This window comes from Neopsephotus bourkii, unplaced genomic scaffold, assembly GCF_033783945.1.
Source record: "Neopsephotus bourkii isolate Nb327-2 ecotype Australia unplaced genomic scaffold, CSIRO-AGI_Nbou_v1 NB_659, whole genome shotgun sequence".
NCBI lineage: Eukaryota > Metazoa > Chordata > Aves > Psittaciformes > Psittacidae > Neopsephotus > Neopsephotus bourkii.
In genome coordinates, this window is record NW_026901158.1 from 9,976,044 (window position 1) to 9,990,937 (window position 14,894).

The window sequence follows — 14,894 nt, forward strand, 5'->3', positions numbered from 1 at the left end:
AAGAGAGAAACAGGAGGCTTGGCAAATATTAAATAAGGGATTAAGTGCAATCTAGGGAGATCTTTCTGCTTCTGTGTTAATCCCTGGTGTCGTTGCACCTGTGAGGGTTACAGAAGCGTGCCTCAGAAGGATTGGATGGGTGAGGATGGGGGAAGAACAGCCAGGACTAGGCAGGTATTTCCCCCTGGAAACTTGAGAAGCACCTTAAAACCAGCAATAATGCAGGAAGACAGAGAAAACGATGCTCTGCTAAGCCCCTGAGACAAGGCTCTGGTCTCCTGTAGTAGCAGCAGCAGCAGCAAAGAGGAATCATTTCTCACATAAATAAAACACTCATGTCTTGGAGTTGATTGAAGTCTTGCAGTTTTGTATCCCAGAGGTAACTGCTTCATGAGTTGAAGTGAGGAGATAGGCACACCTGCAAAGGCCATGAAGAGGTGATGGGTACATGCAGGATAAGGGGCACTCGCTGTGCCTGTATTGAGCCATTTTCTTCCCCAGGCTCTGCTGCCAGACACTGCTCTGGAGCTGCTCCCCACAGGATCTCCAGCAGCAGGGCCTCCGTGGGACCATGGGCATAGGTTGAGCCCCTCGAGTGCCTCTGCACCCGGATACCCTGGCAATGGGCAGGGTCCCTGAAGAGCCCCCAGTGCTGGTACAACACAGGCTGCATGGGGGCAGCACGAGCAACAGAAAGAGCCGCTTGCTTCCAAGAGAGTTACGTGAGCCCGGGCTGTGAGGAGCTGAAGTGTGCCCCTGCAGCAGGGCTGGGCTGGGAGCTGTGTCCTCCTTCAGCCTCCTCTCCTTGGTGATATCTCCTTGTTTATTATTTTGCTCACTGTTTTATCCCACTGTGTAAGCAAGCTCACAACGGCCTTCTCAGAGCCAGGGGCCCAACGTTCCTTGGCTCGCTACTCCATGTGGAAATGCATTACATTATTCACTTGTGACCATATAAAAAACAACCTCAATATATGCCTGCGCTCCTCAGGACTGTCACAAACTCCTTGTAATGATTAAAAGTTGAAAGATGTTCAGCGTTGCTAATCATGGTAGAGGATATTTGGAGGCGAGACTTTTTTAGGGTTTTTCTGTGGCTCGGGGTGTTCTCACCTCCCACCAAACCCATTGCTGAGCCCCGGGGTGGGGGTGATGCCTGGGGGGGGCATGATGGGGCTGATCATGTCTGATCTCCCGTTGTGGAGAAGATGGGACCGACCCCGGCGACAGAAGGGATAGCGTGGGGGTGAACGCTGAGGTGATGCCCGAGGGGCCGGGGCTGAGTCCCGAGTCAAGGACCATGCCCAGGGGGGTGGATGGGGCTGATCCCGAGGGGCGATGCCCGGGGCGGGGTTGCGGGACAGAGACGACCCCGGTGTCGGGGGAGCAGCGGGGCCCGCAGCCCGGTGACCCGCCCGGGGGGGGCCGCGGCGGCGGTGACTCAGCCGGGAGAGGCGGGCGAGGAGGAGGAGGAGCAGCAGCAGCAGGAGCCGCCGCAGCCACCGCGGAGCCGCTCACCTGCCCCGCCATGGCCCGCCGAGTGGCCGCAGTCCTGCTGCTGCTCGCCCTCGGCTGCCTCCTGGGCATCCTCCTGCTCTGCCTCGGGTCCGGGGACACGCGGGGCCCGCCCGGCTTCAAGGTGAGCAGGGCCGGTATGGAGCGGGGACCGGGCATGGGGGAGCGCCGCTCCCGGGGACTGGGGCAGCCGCAGTGGGCACCCGGTGTGCGGATGTAGGGGATGTACGGGATGTACGGGATGTACGGGATGTACGGGATGTAGGGGATGTACGGGATGTAGGGGAGCGGCGCCGGCAGCCTGGGGGCTCCCCAGAGCTGACCGGGGGGAATCCGCAGCTGCGGGCGGCGATCGTGGGGGCACCCGACCGCACATCCCCGGCACCTCAGACCTGCGCCTGCAGAGAGGACTCTGGGGGTGGCGTGTCGGGATGGGCCCCGGCCCCGAGCAGCCTTGGTGGCACCAGCGGCAAGGGCACCTCACACACCCAGCATCGCCCCTGGGCTCCGGCTGCACCGCCTGATGGGGCATGTGCTTCCCTGTGAAAACGAGCTGCTCAGTTTCCTTTCTCATTCTAAACTCAGATGCTGAAAGATGCTCCCAAGCAATCCCTTGCTGGCCAAGTCCCCCAGCTGACTCCTTTGCAGCCCAAGTCTTTTGTTTTAAAATGGTGGTAATTTGTTTCAGTGACAGACCAAGCTATTCCGTGGGGAAAAGGCTCTTGTTCTTAAAAATGGTTCATCAAAAAACCCCTTTTTCTCATCCCAAGCAATTTGCTTGGAAACTTTCAGAGCCAGCCCAAATGCCAGATGTGCTGCCTTTGCTCCGGGTTTGTCAGATGTAATGAGGATTAGGTTAGGAAAACGAGCTGGCTTAGCCAAGACGCTTGCTGCTGTTGGTATAACTGGCAATGATGAGCTCTTCCTCTGTGCCACCTTTCATGGCCATCCATTGCCATGCGCTGGGGCCTCTTGGACTGGTTTCAGAATGGATTTTGTCTCTTTGGATGTGGGGGAATTAGGCAGATCTGTCCTGAGAGCCATATGTGCAGCACTTGGTTCAGCCTGGGAAGTTTTTTCCCTATGGGTTCCAAGCTGGAGCTTTAGCCAAATGCATTTCTAAATGCATTTCTCCTCCCAGTTCCAATCTGGAATGCATTTAGTCAGATGCATTCCCAGATACTTAATTTTTGTGCTTTTTAGTGTTTTTCCTCTCTCTGGATGGACGCATCCTCCAGTCCACAGGCAGCCCCGCGCTGTGGGGCTGAGCAACCCCAAGCACTCAGATGGGTCCCGGGGGCTTGCACTGTTCCTGGATGTGCCAAGCACATACGAAGGCCAGCTCAGGTCGGCACCAGTGTCCTGCAGTGCCTGCTCCCATGGGCCTGGCACCCGGCAGGCACCAAGAGGTTTGCTTTTGCACAAAGCTCAGGGCTGCTTTGGGGATGCAAATCTTTGTCTTAGGCTAACTCAGCCCAAAACACATTGACATGATTTAGATAAGGTTGGTCCAGCCGTGGGGCACATCATCCCTGCCCGCCTGGGCAAGACATGGTCCTTGCTGTCTTGGTGCATGTTAACAGCAGCTGTTGGATGACAGCACTGTTCACTGCTCAGCTATGGCTCCAGGCTTCCCTTTCCAGTTCCTTTTGCTTGGAATACAGCCTTATAATGCCCTGAATTAGTTATCCTGCTGCCAGAGGGACTGATTCCAGGAGCACAGTGTTCCCCTTCCCTTGTGGGTCTGCAGTGGGGCTTAGGGCACTGCTGCCTTCTATTGGCAGCCCTTCTTTTTCCTTCTTTTGGCATATCTTTTCACTGGCCATTACAAAATGCACTGGGCTCTTCCCTTGCCAGCTGTCCCGGGGAAGCTGCAGCTCTGTGGCAGGAAAGAAACCACCACAGACCTGGGGCCCTGTGGGTCTCACCACCCCCGAGGGAGGTGGGATGCTATGGGCAGGGCTGGGCCCTCTCTGCACTGTGGGGCAGCTCAGAGAGCCATTGGGGGCATGGGGCTGGAAGCTGAGGCACAGCCACAGGACAATGGACACGCAGCCAGGCTGCAGCAAGGTGGGCAGCTCCCAGCATCCAGCTCCACCTCCTGCCTGGAGTGTGGGATGCTTCTGGCCAGAGCCGTGGACTGATCAGGAATCCAGAGCCCTACCTGGGACCTCGCTGCCCTGTAGCCTTTGGGGACACAACCTCCCACAGCGTCCCCTCTGCAGGGGCTTTGGGAACGAGCAGCCAGGTCTGGGGCTGGGCTGAGCAATGCTGTGGTGGGGCAGAGCCCCCAGGGCTTGGGCTGACTCGGGGACACTGTCCTGATGGGGGGCCATGTCATGGCCACCTGTGCCCCCAGCCCTGCAGCATCACCAGGGCCTGGTAAGGGAAAATCTCCCATCCCTGGGCCAGCAGGAGGTGCTGGGGTTGGGGATTGGGGCCAGGGCCATGAACACATTTGAGGACTTGGCAAGCCCCACAGTGCTGGCAGCTGAGCGTGTGGGGTGGATGAGAGGGATGGCGAGAGCCAGGCACTGGTGCCAGAGCATGTCAGGGCATCCTTGTGTCCCTCCAGCCCTCACCTCTAGCCCACTCCTTGGCAGGTGCAGGACACCTCTATTGAAGAGCTGAGGGCAGTGCAGATCACCCATGAGATGGACTTCCAGCCTGATTTCTCCATCCTGGGACCTCTCTGTGCCCCCCATGTGGCTGAGGGCCCACAGCTTGGCCACGGCTTGAGCGACACAGCCGCTTGTTCTGCAGCACCTGAAGCCATGGCTCCAGTGCCTGGGCACAATGGCTGGGGCAGGGACAGGCTGTGGGTGACTCTCCCCTGATTCCCATGTGGGTGCTGGAGGCATGGGTGCACTCTTGGGTCTAGAGTAGGAGATGGACTTCTCATTCATCCCTAGGGAACCTCCAGGTCTGCCTCAGCCTCTCCATGCCCCATATGTGTGCACTTGCCTGCCTGCCCTGCCCATCACCCCCAGCACTGATGGGGAGGGTGATGGCCTGGGGTGTAGAGCCCTGTGCCCTGGGAGGGGGTGCAGGGGGGTGCCATGAGGCCACAGTGGCTCCTCTCATGCTGTGGTAACCAAGGAGCACACCATGGAGCATCCCATGGTGCACCCTGTGGAGCACACCATGGAGCACACCATGGAGCATCCCATGGAGCACCCTGTGGAGCACACCATGGAGCACACCATGGAGCATCCCATGGAGCACCCTGTGGGGCACACCATGGAACATCCCATGGAGCATCCCATGGAGCACCCTGTGGGACACACCATGGAACATCCCATGGAGCACCCTGTGGAGCATGCCATGGAGCTGGGGCCAGGCTAATGGAGGTCAGTGGTCTCAAGGACCACCCTGTGCCGAGGCCTGGGGCTGCTGCTCCACATTCAGCAGCGATGGGGTCTGGCTGTGCAGAGGGGCTGAGATCAGAGACCCCCACCCTGACCCACAGGTGCTGCCATGAAGAGCACTGGGATGTGCCTGCATGGGTCAGTTGGTGCTGCTGCCAGCCCCAGCGCTGTCACTGTCACCCCAATACAACTGGGGAGGGCAGATACAGCCCCATGTGCTCGGCTGCCCCAAGCACACACACACCCGCACGCGTGTCTGCACAGCGCACACCACCCATGTGCAGGGTGGTGCGTACAGACAGGCGTACTCATGTGCATGCAGACATGTCAGTGTGCCTGCATGTGTGTACAGCTCACCCATGCACCCTGCACCCATGCACCCTGCACACACACCTCCACACTGCAATTTGCACACTCGTGTATAACATACGATCACAGAATCCCAGCCTGGTTTGTGTTGGAAGGGACCTCAGAACTCCTCCAGCTCCAACCCCTACCACAGGCAGGGACCCCTTCCACTGGAGCAGCTTGCTCCAAGCCCCTGTGTCCAACCTGGCCTTGAACACTGCCAGGGATGGGGCAGCCACAGCTTCTCTGGGCACCCTGTGCCAGTGCCTCAGCACCCTCATAGTGCTGAGCCATGCAAACCCCACAAGTGCATGAGATGAGACATGCACATGCCGTACGTCCATGCACACACACACCTCCACACAGGCATGCACACCCCACGCACACACACATACATCCATGCACATCCATGCACATGTGTATCCCCAGCGCTGCTCCTCCTGGGCTGTCCCTACACCTGGTGTGTGGCACTGTGCCCCAAGCACTGCAGGTCATCCTCACTGCCTCCTGCTCCAGCATTTCTCAACCCTATATGCATCCCCATCTCCAGTTCTGCATTTTGTCCCCCTCCAAGGGCTGCAGATCCTGTCCTCCCCCATCATCTTGGGGTTAGACACAGCTCCCTGGATCCTGGCCATGCTCAGCCTCAGATCTGTCAGTGCTTTCCCTTTGGGGACAGTGTTGCTGTCCTGCTGATGCTCCTGGCACTCCAGGTGATGTCTGGGATGGTGCTGTGCCCATGAGGGCACCAAAGACATCTGCATAGCGCCTGCAGGGTTTGTGGGCACACGTGTAGCAGAGGTGGACGGGGGGGGTCTGCTGGGGTTGGACCCTTCCTGGGGATGCCAGCACCCACTTGCGAGCACTGGGACACTAAGGGGGACATGTCAAGAGGATCCTGGGGTGGGAGCTAGTGGGGACATGGGAGTGGGTGTCCCTGGGACAGGCAGCTTCACTGGGCCACCTCAGTGTCCTCCAGTCCTTGTGCTTGGTGGGTGATGCTCATCTGGGGGTGCAGGGGGGCATGGGCTGGGTGAGGCAGAAGGTGCTGTGGTGAGGAGGGACTGGGGGCACACTCAGGGGGTGCCTGGCCCATGGTCCATGTCCTGCTGGGCACAGGAGGGGGCTGAGACCCCCCAGAGTCTGCTCAGGGCAACTGACCCCAGCACCAGGTCCAGAAATGGCCCAGTCTGGGGGTCCTGCTCCCCAGTGCTGTGCTTCAGGGCTGCACCCCCCTTCCTCCTCCCTGCTGGGTTCAGTCACCAGCAGCTGCTCCCCACACACCACAGTGTGGATTCTCTGCTGGCTAGTGCCTTTTGTCCCAGGACGTGTGGGAAGCATCTGATGGGTAATAGGGGCTGGAGGAGGCTGCAGGGGTTTCACCCATTGGAAATGGTTCCCTGGGGAAGCTGGGGGGGTGCTGGTGTGGGGCCATGGCTTCACGTGGGAATGGGAGCTGCCTGTAAGCAGGGATCGCAGGCCTGTGCCCTGACAGTTTATTTCTGGGGGCCAAACCCCAAACCTGCAGCCCCCAAGGCTCTGTGGGAACAGGGATGGGGACAGGGATGGGAGCAGAAGCACCAAGGTGGATCCCAGAGTGCGGGCGAGGCAGAGCCTTTGTACCAGCCAGGTCTAAGCCTGAAGGGGTTTCACCCCAGAGCTGCTCAGCCGGATCCCACCTCACCCCATGCTCCCTGAGTGCAGGGGGTGCAGGCGGCACGGGGCAGCTCCTCCCTGGGAGCAGGAGCCACGGCTTGGCAGGAGCGAGCCGGTTATTTATAGGCAGAGAATGGCCGAGCCATACAAGGGCAGGAGGGACGAGGTGCCGGGCTGGCCATCTTTGGAGAGCTGCATCCCGAGGGCACACTCCCAGGTGCACAGCTCAGTGTGACTGCCACCACTGCCCGTGGGTGCCCATGGGTGCCAGTGGGTGCCTGCCCGCCGGCCAGGAGCGATGCCGTGGGCTGTTGGGAGCAGGCAGCAGGTGCTCCACAAGGTGAGGGGGTTCCCATGCCCTCAAAGTCAAAGTCCCGGTCCTGTGCCAAGCAGCATCCCAAGATGTCCAATATCCCCAGCTGGGAAGAGTGCCTGTTCCCAGCCCCATCCTGGTAGAGCCCATGGCCAATGAGGGCAAGGCCATGCCTGCACTGGGCTGAGCAGTGCTTGCATTTGCCAGGCAATGCTCCTGAGGATGCTGGCCGGGGCACAGGCTGTGGTGGGTCATCGAGCCCCGGTGCCTTCCCTTCCCCATCGAGCCCCTTCATGCCTAACCCACTGCTTCCCCCCTGCAGTACGGCATCGTGCTGGACGCCGGGTCCTCCCACACGGCCATGTTCGTCTACAAGTGGCCTGCAGACAAGGAGAACGACACCGGGGTGGTCAGCGAGCACAGCATGTGCGACGTGGAGGGTAAGGGCTGTCCTGGTCCCACACAGGTGGCAGCGTGCATCCCATCCCCAGCAGGCAGGGCCCCACGATGGTGTCCATGCTCTGCCATGCCCAGCTGCCTCCCCATGCATCCACCAGCACAGGGAGGTGTCTTAGGGGTCCAGCTCTGCTCCCCAGACCAAGGCTTGCAGTGCATGCCTGTGCTTTGTCTTTTCCTGGCATACACTGAACTGCCAGGAAACATTTCAGCTCCCTGCCTAGCCCAGTGAGGAGCGAGGGATGGTTTTCCACTCTCCATTTAAGCAACCTTTCCCAGGCTGTCTGCCAGGGGGGATGCAGCATGGGCAGGGAGATGTGCTACTGCCCTCTGGATGGCTCCATACCCACAGAAACCAGGAGCCCCTGAAGCAGGCTGTGCCTGGGAGAGCCTCTCAGCCTGGGAGAGGCAAAGCTGCCCATGGGGCGTTTTCCCACCGCCGCAGGGAGCAATGCTGTTCCTTCTCCACAGGTCCCGGCATCTCCAGCTACAGCTCCAATCCTCCAGCTGCCGGGACAAGCTTGGTGCAGTGCCTGAACCAGGCTCTGAGAGATGTGCCCAAGGAGAAGCACGCGGGCACTCCGCTCTACCTGGGTGCCACAGCCGGCATGCGCCTGCTCCAGTGAGTGCCCTGTGCACGTCAGCCTTAACCGCGGCCCGGGGGCTCTGCCATGGCACCCTGCACCTTCTCACCCAGGGTGAGAGATGGTGAAGAACAGTTCCGAGGGAACCCCTTTGCCAGACAAAGCTCCTCATGCTCCCAGCTCTGTGTCCCTCACAGAGGTCTTCCTGCCTCTCAGAGAAGAAGATGCTCTGCAGTGCTCAGCCAGCACATCCCTGACTGAAAAGGGGCTGTAGTGGGACCAACACTGGGATAACGGATCCAGTCTTTGCAGCTAGCTGGGAGGGAAGGCCCAATGCACCCTTTGCAGCAACAGGGATGCAGTGAGAATAATTACCCCAAAAAAAAACATGGAGAGGAGGGAGTTGTACCCCCCTTGCCCAGATTTGGCTCAGGAGGAGGGAGGACACCCCATCCCTATCCCTGCCTCCTCCAGCAGAAAGAAGGGTAATTAGCTGGGGCTTCTGAGGACATCCCTATGGGTACCTGGGTGAGGACCCACCTCCCTCCTGCCCCAGTGCCATGGTGAGGCTGGGACCCAAGGGCTGTGTGGGCAGTGGGGTGTGATCGCAGCACCCAGCCCAGCCCTCCGCTCTGCCTGCTCCGCAGCATCTCAAGCCAGCAGGCCTCGGATGCCGTCCTCGGTGCTGTGGCGACCACGCTGAAGTCGTACCCCTTTGATTTCCGGGGCTCAAAGATCCTGTCTGGGGAGGAAGAAGGGGTCTTTGGCTGGGTCACCGCAAACTACCTCCTGGAGAACTTCATCAAGGTGGGCAGGGAATCGCAGCACCCAGCAGTGGTGGCTGCGCTGGCTGGGCAGTCCTGTAGCACATTGCATCCTTATGCCTACTCTTGTCTTCCTTGCTCAGCGTGGATGGCTTGGGGAATGGATCCAGCCCCAGAAGAAGACCCTGGGGGCAATGGACTTTGGGGGCGCGTCCACACAGATCACCTTTGAAACCAGGGACACCATTGAAGACCCCAGAAACGAGGTGATGCTGAAGCTGTACGGCCAGACGTACAAAGTGTACACCCACAGCTTCCTCTGCTATGGAAGGGACCAGGTCCTCAAGAGGCTGCTCTCAAAGCTCCTCCAGGTACCAGCACATGCTCCATCTGTCATCCACATTGCCCCCTCACCCTGGTGTTTACAGAAGGGTGCCCCCAACCCCACAGGGCCGGCTGCACCTCCTTCCCACCCATCTCTAGGTTTTTGCCCACAACCCTCTCCCATGGTCCCAAGGCTTCCTCCCACCTTCTCCATAAGGTGTTGCACCCCTCGGCCAGAGCCAAGATGTCCTAAGTCATCTTGAGATGCTTGTGGCTACTGCCAGTTCTGCATCCTGCTGCCCAGTTCCCCCTGTGTCTCCCAGTAGGGAATGGAGGCAGCAGCGCCGGGGCTGTCAGGCCTACAGCTCATCTCACACCTCATGTCGCTTCTCCGGCAGGCTGAGAGATACCAAGCCACTGTTTCACATCCCTGCTGGCCCAGGGGCTACCACAAGAGCCTATCGCTGAGCAGTGTCTATGACAGCCCCTGCACGGAGAAGGAGAAGCCAAGCCTTGCCCTTGACACCACCATCACTGTGGTCGGCACTGGGAACGGGAGCCTCTGTGCTCTGCACGTCAACAAGCTCTTCGACTTCACCTCCTGCCCCTTCTCCCGCTGCTCCTTTGATGGCATTTTCCAGCCAGAGGTCTCAGGAAACTTCATTGTAAGTCCCAGCATGGAATAGGATTGTGGCCCAGGTCTCCCCAGCCTCTCAGCATCATACAGCAGCAAAGCCAAAGCCTCTGCAAGGGCTGTTGCTGGTGCCTACCACACCATAGTGGCTGTTGGTGGCAAGAAAGCTTGCTCCCAGCCTGTCCCACAGTTGTCTCCCTTCCTCCATCAGGCCTTCTCTGCCTTCTTCTACACGGTGGACTTCATCCAGACGGTGATGGGGAGGCCTGTGCGCTTGCCCAGTGACCTGAAGGATGCTGCTGAGATGATCTGTGCCACCAACTGGAGCGAGGTGGGCTCCCTTAGCATGGTGGGGTGGAGAGGGTTGCTTCATGTGGGGGCATCACCCAGGAACTGAGAGCAGCCCTTTGAGGGAGCTGGGTGTCCTGGCACCCATGGAACAGGGGGCTAGGTGATAGGAGCAGGTGGGTATGTGTAGTGCCTTCGGGCCACAAACAAAGCCTGAACCCTCCTGGCTTGACCCTGTTTCTTTCTCCCTCCATGCATCCCATCCAGCTGCTCCAGAAAGCCCCCAGGTTGGAGAAGAGGCTGCCAGATTACTGTGCTGTCACCATGTTTGTCTATTTGCTCACCACCAAAGGCTACGATTTCAACAACCATTCCTTCCCCAACATCGCCTTCCAGAAAAAGGTGGGTGATGCTGGAGCACATCCCCATCCCCATGCTATCTGCTTGGAGTCAGGCCAGAGAGTTCTGCAGGAGAATCCCACACCAAGAAAGAGCTAAGCAGTGTGAGGGAAGATCTCGGGGAGCAGGGACAGGATGGGGCTCTTGGGGTCTGGGTGGATCTTTTGGGTGGTGAAAGGAACTGAGCTAAGCTGACTGGTCATGGAGTAAGGTCCTCCAGTCCCTCCTTGGCCCTCTAGGCAAAAGCCACTGCAAAGAACTCTTTGCTCAGGCTTGCTGGGAAGGTATCTCAGGGCAGAAACCCACCTCTGACACCTTCCTGAGCCACAGGATGGGCAGTGAGGTCAGGACCAGCCTGAGCAGACCAGATCCTGTTCCCACTGGATGAGCCCAGCTCAGCACAGGATAGTCATTACTTCATCCTCGGGGTGGCTGCACCCATGGGCGAGTGAGGGCTCAGGATGCTGAATTCCCCCCCCCCATCTCCTCCATTGGGCTGACACTGAGGTGGTCCTTGGAAGGCCTCTTGAAGCTTGTGGAGATGGGTTGAGTGGGGTGGTGACCACACCACGCTCTTCCAACAGGCAGGAGATACCTCCATCGGCTGGGCCCTGGGCTACATGCTGAACCTCACCAACATGATCCCAGCAGAGAAGCCCTCTTCCCACAAAAGCATGCTGTACAACTACTGGGTCATCCTCATCCTGCTCTTTGTGGTCACCACCCTGACATCTCTGGTGACCGCTGTCTGCCTGCTCCGGCGCAGCAAGTCTGGCACAATCTAATGGCCTTGTCAGGGGGCCTTGTCTGCAAGACCCTGCACCATCCTTCCTGCTGGAGTCTCCATGGCCTGAACACTTGGGATGCAGCAAGTGCTCAGAGATGTCCTCTTCCCATGCCCGATGCTGCCTGTCCCAGAAGGAAAGCTGCCCCTTCATGCCCTCCCCTTGCTTTCAAGCTGCAGAAAGGGAGGGACAGAAAAGGACTGCTGGCCTGGCAGGACAACGGCTTAAGGGCTTCCCAGTGCTACTCAGGGATGGACCCCAGAGCAGACTCGGGATCTGGACATTCAGACCTGGGGCATCTTCCTGCCACCAGACCTGGGCTGAACTGGGTCAGCAAGTCAAGACAATAGTAGGATTTACTTTCATGTGCATGGCGTGGGTGGGGAGCATTACTTACACTAGTCCTTATAGCTGACCTCTCTAGCCTGTCCCTGGAGCACAAGCCCTGCCTCCTGGGGGCATCACCCAGAGCCCAAGCTGTCTTCCTGGATGACACACAAACCCCACTGACCTTTTTGAGGGTCATTGATCTCAGCACACGGGCTTTGGATAGCGGCTTAGCAACAACCAGATATGGGCAGCAGGCAGCTTCCCAGGTCCCACTTCAGTAACTTCATGGTGCCTTCCCCATTCCTGTGGTTCCTAACCCAGATTCGCCTCTGGCCATAGCCAGAGCCTCCTCCATCCCCAGACAATGGCACAAAAAGTCCCCGTGGCTCCCTGGTTAAGGCCACCCCAGTGCAGAGCTGACAGGCTCACTGTGGGAGTGGGGCTTTGCTCTGCTTTAGGATTTAATCCCTGCATCACCCCTCCCCAGGCAGCTGGGAGGAGGCGCCTTCATTTCCAATTGAGCAAGAACAGGGACATGCAAACAGGCAGGTCTGGGTTTGTCTGGTTGGGGTTTTTTTATAATCAGAAATAAATCTTTGTAACCACTCCTATGGCTCTGTGGCTCATGATCAGCAAGAGGCTGGTCAAGCCTGGCTGCCCCACAGGGGTAGAGCCACTTACAGGGTCTACATGGACACAGCCACAAGTCAGGCTCTACCTGAAGGTCTCATTCCTTTGCACCCTGCCCAGGGCTGAGACACCACTATGGCTCCATATGCTTTACCAGCCTGAAGACAGACTGAACCTTCTAAGCTGATTAAAACTCTTCCACCTCCTCTTGGTCCCAGGTCTGGAGTAGGGTTTCAAGCCCACCTCAAAGACATGAGCAGGCAGCACTCAAGCCGACTGTCCTGTGCACTCACTACTGTGCTCACTCCACACAAGGAGAACACATAGGGAACCTCTGCTCCCAGAGACTGGTTCTGGTACCCAGGCAGTCAGGAGAGCAGCCCGCAGCACTGGCACTTCTGTTCATGTAGTTGTTGGCAGCTCAGAGCCACCAGGTATCCAGCTGCCAGCACAGGCCCGGTCCCGAGTTGTCAACCCCATCTGGAGCGATCCTCCAGCCCTCTGGTGTGCCCCCACACACCCTGGGAGAGGAGCAGCTTCAACAGAGCTACGGTTTCCTGGCACAACCATTGCTCCAGGGCTCTGCTCCACCAACACCCTTCCCTGCTCCCTCTACACTGTGGCTCAGCGCACCCGCCCTCTGCAGCCACTTTGCTTTTAGCTGTTCTGGCTGCTCCCCATCTCTCTGCACAGAGCAAATGGGATTCCAGTTCAGATGATGTTCTGAGACCCCAAGCCAAGTTTCCTCCCCGGGCCCCTCATCTCCCTAGCACAGGGACTCCCTCCCGTGGCGAGGCCCAGGAGCTGCACCCCAGCTCTTCCCGTCCCATCGCCGGCCTCTGTCCACACGCACTTTCAGCTCTCGACGTTTATTGCATCCCGCACATGCAATGTTCAGAGGACGCCTCGGAGGCAGCCTCTATCCCGTGGTGCCGCTACCACGCTCTCACTGCACGATCAACTCCTCTGAGGCAGTCCCGCAGGCAGCACAGGCACAGCAGGCAGGGAGGGCAGGACACAGGCATGGTGCTCTGGGCTCTACCAGCTACTCCACAATGTCCCCATACTTGTTCTTCCTCACCGGGGGTGCCGCACTCCCTCTGTCCTCCGGACTAGGCAGATCTCCTGCAACAGAAAGAACAAGCTCCCATCCTGCAGCTACAGAGTGCCGCTGTGGTACTTACATGGGGATTTTGGCAATGATGGTCACCAGCTTAACTATGAGGCAGAACAGCAGGGAAGAACCAGGCATGACAAGCCCAGGGAAGGCAGCAGGGAGGGATGTGAGCATACCTGCAGGCTGAGACACTCCACCAGCCATGGCGAGCTCTTGTGGGAACTTGCCTGTCTCCAGGTAAATCCAGAAGTCGGAGCATTTCTGTGTCTCAGCTCTGGTTACCACGTAGCTGGCGAGGGACCCTGCAGCTGAAGAGACCAAGATGCTCCTGAGAAAGGTAACAGCAAGGGCATCTGCTAAGAGTAGTGGTGAGAATTGAGCTTGCTCAGCCTGGGGAAGAGAAGGCTCCTGAAGGGGAGACCTCAGAGCAGCTCCAGTGTCTAAAGGGGCTGCAGGAAACCTGGAGAGGGGCTTGGGACAAGGGCCTGTAGGGACAGGCCAAGGGGAATGGCTTGAACCTGCCCGAGGGGAGACTGAGCTGAGCTCTTAGGCAGAAGCTCTTCCCTGTGAGGGTGCTGAGGCGCTGGCACAGGGTGCCCAGAGAAGCTGTGGCTGCCCCATCCCTGGCAGTGTTCAAGGCCAGGTTGGACACAGGGGCTTGGAGCAAGCTGCTCCAGTGGAAGGGGTCCCTGCCTGTGACAGGGGTTGGAGCTGGAGGAGCTTTAAGGCCCTTTCCAAAGCAAACTATTCCATAGTCCTATGAAAGCACCTACTGGCATGTAAGGTGCAGCTGCCTGTGGGCTATCCCTGACCCCACAGGGCTACACAGAGGAGGGATTAGCCAGGGGAGAGAAACCCCCACGCTATGGACAAGCAGCTCCTCTGCCTGCCCCACGGCACCGTCCCTGCTGCCACCCGCCCCCGGGGCCGGACACTCACCGCCGGCCAGCAGCAAGCTCCACTGGAGGCTGTAGGGCACCTTCCTGTTCACCAGCTTCTGCACCGCGAAGGCGGCCCCGCTGCCTGCCGAAACACAGGGGTCGGGCGCTCTTACCGGCCATAGCCCCGCCCGGGCCGCTGCCCCCCGCCGCTGCCCGCAGCTCCTGGGGGAGCTGGGCCGTTACCTGCCAGGAAGGTGCCGATGCCCTTCAGGAAGGCGTGGGACTGGCAGGCCGCGTACTGCTGCAGCGCCTGCGGGGACACGCTTAGCGCGGGGCGCGGACACCCCTTCCCCCGTTCCCCCGTTCCCCCCTTCCCCCGGCTCCCTCAGCCCCGGAGCCCACTCCTCTTCCCCCCAGCGCACCGGGTGCTTGGCGGCCACCTCATCCTCCACTCGCCGCAGCCCCAGCGTCACCATGGCCGGGCTGGTGGCTGCGCGGCAGC

At 59.3% G+C, this 14,894-nt stretch overlaps 2 protein-coding genes across 4 annotated transcripts; one reads left to right on the forward strand and one right to left on the reverse strand.

Annotated features, from left to right (window-relative positions):
• Positions 1–1,349: 1,349 nt before the first annotated feature.
• Positions 1,350–11,888, forward strand: ENTPD2 (ectonucleoside triphosphate diphosphohydrolase 2). Its single transcript, XM_061353013.1, has 9 exons — positions 1,350–1,639; positions 7,523–7,640; positions 8,128–8,278; positions 8,888–9,047; positions 9,148–9,375; positions 9,727–9,993; positions 10,174–10,293; positions 10,518–10,652; positions 11,234–11,888. The coding sequence occupies exons 1-9, from the start codon at positions 1,529–1,531 to the stop codon at positions 11,432–11,434; spliced, it is 1,491 nt and encodes a 496-aa protein (XP_061208997.1). The 5' UTR covers positions 1,350–1,528; the 3' UTR covers positions 11,435–11,888.
• A 1,521-nt stretch (positions 11,889–13,409) lies between these two features.
• Positions 13,410–14,882, reverse strand: TMEM141 (transmembrane protein 141). Of its 3 annotated transcripts, none has more exons than XM_061353034.1 (5): positions 14,815–14,882; positions 14,636–14,702; positions 14,451–14,534; positions 13,688–13,813; positions 13,410–13,516 (listed from the first exon to the last, which is right to left on the reverse strand). In XM_061353034.1, the coding sequence occupies exons 1-5, from the start codon at positions 14,866–14,868 to the stop codon at positions 13,440–13,442; spliced, it is 408 nt and encodes a 135-aa protein (XP_061209018.1). In that variant the 5' UTR covers positions 14,869–14,882; the 3' UTR covers positions 13,410–13,439. The 3 variants fall into 3 exon arrangements, with proteins under 3 accessions (XP_061209018.1, XP_061209017.1, XP_061209016.1); XM_061353033.1 differs by having other exon boundaries at positions 13,688–13,819; XM_061353032.1 differs by having other exon boundaries at positions 13,688–13,864.
• Positions 14,883–14,894: the final 12 nt, after the last annotated feature.